The 4466-nt window shown below is 38.4% G+C and overlaps 1 protein-coding gene across 1 annotated transcript in view; it reads right to left on the bottom strand.

The window, feature by feature from the left end:
* The window catches only part of LOC111814761 (putative neuroblastoma breakpoint family member 5), a 12442-nt gene extending 11951 nt beyond the window's left edge, over positions 1-491 (bottom strand). The window contains exon 1 of the mRNA XM_023708715.1: positions 314-491. Within this exon, the coding sequence (XP_023564483.1) occupies positions 314-491 (178 nt within the window). The remainder of the gene's footprint in view (positions 1-313) is intronic.
* Between the last annotated feature and the right edge of the window lie 3975 nt (positions 492-4466).

The raw sequence follows: 4466 nt of genomic DNA, 5'->3' as shown, positions 1-4466 counted from the left end.
TTTACCCTACACTTCACTATAAGAGAAATCTCAGGTGGCACAATAGGATTACTATGAGGTTATCAGGGCTGCATAGTTTGTTCAAGACCACACTCGACAACATAAGGAGACCCTGTCCAAACAATAAGAGAATAAGAGAGAATTTGGTGAAAGCTTGGGAGCTACAGTTTTTGCATCATATTTAACTGAAGGACAAAAATAAACATCTGACATTCTGGGAACATGGGAACAACATTAAATTTGGAGAAATGTTGCTTTCCCATAGTAAATACTCTCATTCATCACTTTGGGGATTATGAACCATTGAACTTACTGTGCTTTTTCAGCTCATTAGCCATGGAATAGACAGTAGCTTCAGACACAAGAAAACGTTCTTTGAGTTCATGATACTTCTTGTTACTCTCCTCCAGCTGTGATCGTAATTCCTGTTCAGGGTCTGAGATACTCAGTTGAGCCTTTGCATGACAAGAAGGCCCAATGTGTATTCCCATGATGATGGATGCATTGGAACAGGTAGAGCCAGAGACTGTGGACACAACCTAAACACAGGATAGGTTCAAATCAAATGAAATCAAGCAGGTTGGATGAGGTCTGTGGCATGATAAAACTATACTTATTCACTTACTGTTGAGATGAACAACACCAAGAACACTTGAGAATTATTAAACTTAAAAATAAGTATCAATGACCAGAGCCAAAGGCACTGCGTGTAGTTCAAGCTCCAGCAAAGCAGGTAATGTTGGCAATTGCTGCCACGGTAATAGAACGTGGTGATGTCATGGCCTGCCGTGAGCCCCACGCATCCAGCAGCCTCAGTCATGCAGGTACACAAAATACTGAGGCTTTTTTATCAGAAGACAACTGGTGACAAATACTTATTTCAGAGTCTTAATGATGTGTCCCCTTGGGCCAACAACTATTGGCCTCTTTCCCAAACACCAACACATTTTTCACAGTGCTCATTCTTATATATGTATAAGGGCATCATAGAAGAAACCATTTCCAGACATATTTTGTTTTCCTTAGCACTGTCTAGAAGACATATCAACACTTTATCAGTAAAGTACATTTTAAGGTTTTTTTAAGTGAAAACTGTAAAATCATTATAATTGTAAAAATACAAAATACTATTTAATTTTTTCTACCCAATTAAACCTGATATTTGAGGACAAAATTACAACCACTGCATGCCTAAAATATGAATACAATTTAATTTGCTTTCATAAAGGGAAAAACTAATGAAGTTTGGAAAGCATTGATCACAGAGTTGAGAATTTCATGATAAATGTGGCAATCATAAACTTACACATCTTTTATATTTGCCTCTTCATCTCTCTGGCTGTCTAGAAAATGGAGTCCTGAAGTCATCAGTTTCATTTTCACACTTTGACCCCACCTTGCCATCACCAACTTGGATTTCTCCTTACTTTTTCTTTCTTCTACTTTTTTTCAATTCTATAAGTTTTCTTTTTCTTTTCTTTCATTTATTTTCTTTTTTTCTTGAGGCAGGGTTCACTCTATAGTTCAGACTATTCATCAAATCTTTAAACAGCCCAGGCTGACCTCGAACTCCAAGTGATTCTCCTGCTTTAGCCTCCCAAGTGAAGGGATATAGGCAGGCACCATCGTGTATGGCTAAAAACTGGTATTATTCAGAGCAGTAAGGCAGTATTATCCTGGTCATCAAGCTGTTAGAAGGAAGAAAAAAGGAAAATCAACACAAACATTGATGTATTCCTACACAGCCCTGGCTACTTCCATAAATGTGTTGAAACTCACTCTGAAGGAGGCTCTGGTCACTGAGACTCAGAGCCCTTGAATGCTGCAGAGATGCTTTACTTGTCTCTATGCACAGTTTCCAACTAACGATCAAACACTGGGCAGACTCTCAGAAGTGTTCATTCAGTGAATGCACAGAAGTATCTAACCTCTGATGATCACAATTTTGTGTCTGTCCAACATCTGCTCAGAGATGCTATCATTCCCCCAGAAAAAACAGATGGCCTCCACAAGCCATCCAAGCCTTTTGACATTCCTTCCACCTGTGAGCATCAAGTAAAAGGTGACTGTCCTCAGATTTTCCAATGCTAGGTCACCTTGTCATGAAGAACATGGTCCCTGAAATGTGTGCCTACATTTTGTGCCTAGAGGGGCCCTTTCTTGAGGGCACTTACTGTATGATATTGAAAATGATTTATGTTAATCATGTCATGACTTTTGTTCCTCCACTGAACCCTCACTGATGCTTAAAGTCTCATGCATTTTAAACAAAGTATAAGAAAAAAAGTTATTATTAGCAAACATGTGAGAAATTCTGGCTGCATGCAAACTTTCCTCAGCAGAGAGCAGAAAAGGGCAAAAGTGGCTAGTTATTAAGGACAAGTCCACTATCCTTGAATTCCCTCCATCAATTAGAGCAGAACTACTAAACATGCCAATAGTTGTATTTTTTGTTATTGTTGTTTTTGTTTTTGTTTTTCCATACCAGGGAATGAACTCAGAACCTTGTGCTTGCCAGGCATGTGCTTATGCCACTAAGCTATCTCCCTTGGCCGAAACAGGGGTTATCAACTCTCTAAGTCTTCTTTATTCCCTCTGAGCTCATATTCACTTTACAGGCATTTATTTTGAGGGTAATTTCCATTTCAAAGCCCCGATATCTTGAACAAAGTCTCATAATCATAACATCCCTCGCTTGGAGTAGGACCCTGTAGGCAATATAAACCTGCTTTATGTCCACAAACTGGAGCATCTTGAAGAGATGGACAAATCCACTGGAATACATTTCTCTTTCATTCTACTCTGCTCAGTTCAGGTGACTCTAAAAGAGTTTGAGCCAGGGAGGCATTCTGGGGCTTCTCCTGAATTTTCTGGATGCAAAATTTTTATCTTCATCTCTTCAGTCTCCAACTGGTCCACTATGGCCTTGTCCATTCTGGACTATTCTTGCCCTCCAGATGTGCTGACACTCTTTCTTCACCCTGCTCCTTCAGTTCTCATTTCTAAGAAATTAGACTCAGCTCAGGCTCCTGTATGGGACATGTACAATACACTCCAAATCAGCTTTTAAGTGGAATCCTCACAAAATAGAAACACACAGTTCACACCCCTGAGGGATTCTGCAAAAAGGAAGCAGGGAAGTTCCTCAGAGAGATAAGGTCTGAGACTCACATTACCAATGAGGTAAGATAAATGCAAATAGACTAAGACTGTAGCAGGCCCAAAAAGAGGAATGAAGAGTGTTGCACTCACTTAATGTCACTTTCTTCCAAACAAATTTGTGAAAAATTAAAAATGGTAAAGGTCTCAACTCTAATAAAACACTCCCTGAAAATTATCTATCTCTCTTTCTAGTCATGCATTTTTCTACCACCTTCTTCCTCTGAGCTCACCACACAGGCTGTAAATACCAGTTACCTGCACAGAGAAGTCAAATCAAGGACAGCAAGAAATATCCACCAGTATTAAGTTCTCCCAAACAATGTCCTTCTAGTAAAATCACTCCTTTAGATCTCTGAAAAATAAACACAGTGATCTGCTTCATAAATTCCTAGGCTAATAGTAATTTCACTTTGATGAGACTTTTGCCTCTTTGCTTTACTGAATCCCACTTGTTGTGAGCAGGGATGAGGGCTGTGCCTGCAAAATGACTTCTGAGAATGTGGGGAGGTGACATTATCCTAAGAGGAAAAGCAAGGGATGGTTACGCAATTCCACAGATCACATGAAATTATTGAGTTAACATTTATGATGGCAACCTCATTATGCATAATTTATACATGAAGTTAAGGTTTGGATACCACATGTAGCAAGATAGTTTTCACTTTGCTGCAGTGAAACTGGAAGATTTACCCAGGGCGGGTGAGGAGATACAAATAAGGTTTATTATCTCACAGACAACATCTGACATGGAGTCCAGAATATCCCACAAGTATATTTAGGATATAACTACAGATTTTATAGGTACAGGGTTCCTGATGGTCCCAGAGGGAGGAACAAAGAAGTCAACCTATTCTCCTTATTGTGTCTTTTTATGGGCTGGAATATCCTGTCACACAGAAAAGAGGGATGGGAGTGTTTCCTGGTTCAAGCAATGGCAACTCAGTCCAAGATGTCTTGCTTAGAACAAAATAGAATTAAGGGATGATTCAGTATGCACAAATCCATAAATGTAATACACCATGAAAATAGATCCAAGAACAAAAATCTATGATTGTCTCAAAAGATGTAGGAAAAGTTTTTGACTGAGCCCAATACTCATTTTTAATAAAAATAAAAACATATTAATTATTAAAACAATCCTACCAATTTTATTTGAAACTGTATCATTGCTATTTATCAATAAAATTATAGAAAAAATTAAAAACCTACACAGAACTGTAATAGATATGCTATATCTGAAGATAATAAAACCATCTATTAGAAACCAACAGCCAACATTATACTTAATGGAAAATACTGAAAGA

The sequence above is a fragment of the Octodon degus genome, unplaced genomic scaffold (assembly GCF_000260255.1).
Source record: "Octodon degus isolate 3935 unplaced genomic scaffold, OctDeg1.0 scaffold00486, whole genome shotgun sequence".
Taxonomy (NCBI): Eukaryota; Metazoa; Chordata; class Mammalia; order Rodentia; family Octodontidae; genus Octodon; species Octodon degus.
Note: the sequence above shows the minus strand (reverse complement) of the source record. Positions and strands in the feature narration are given on the sequence as shown.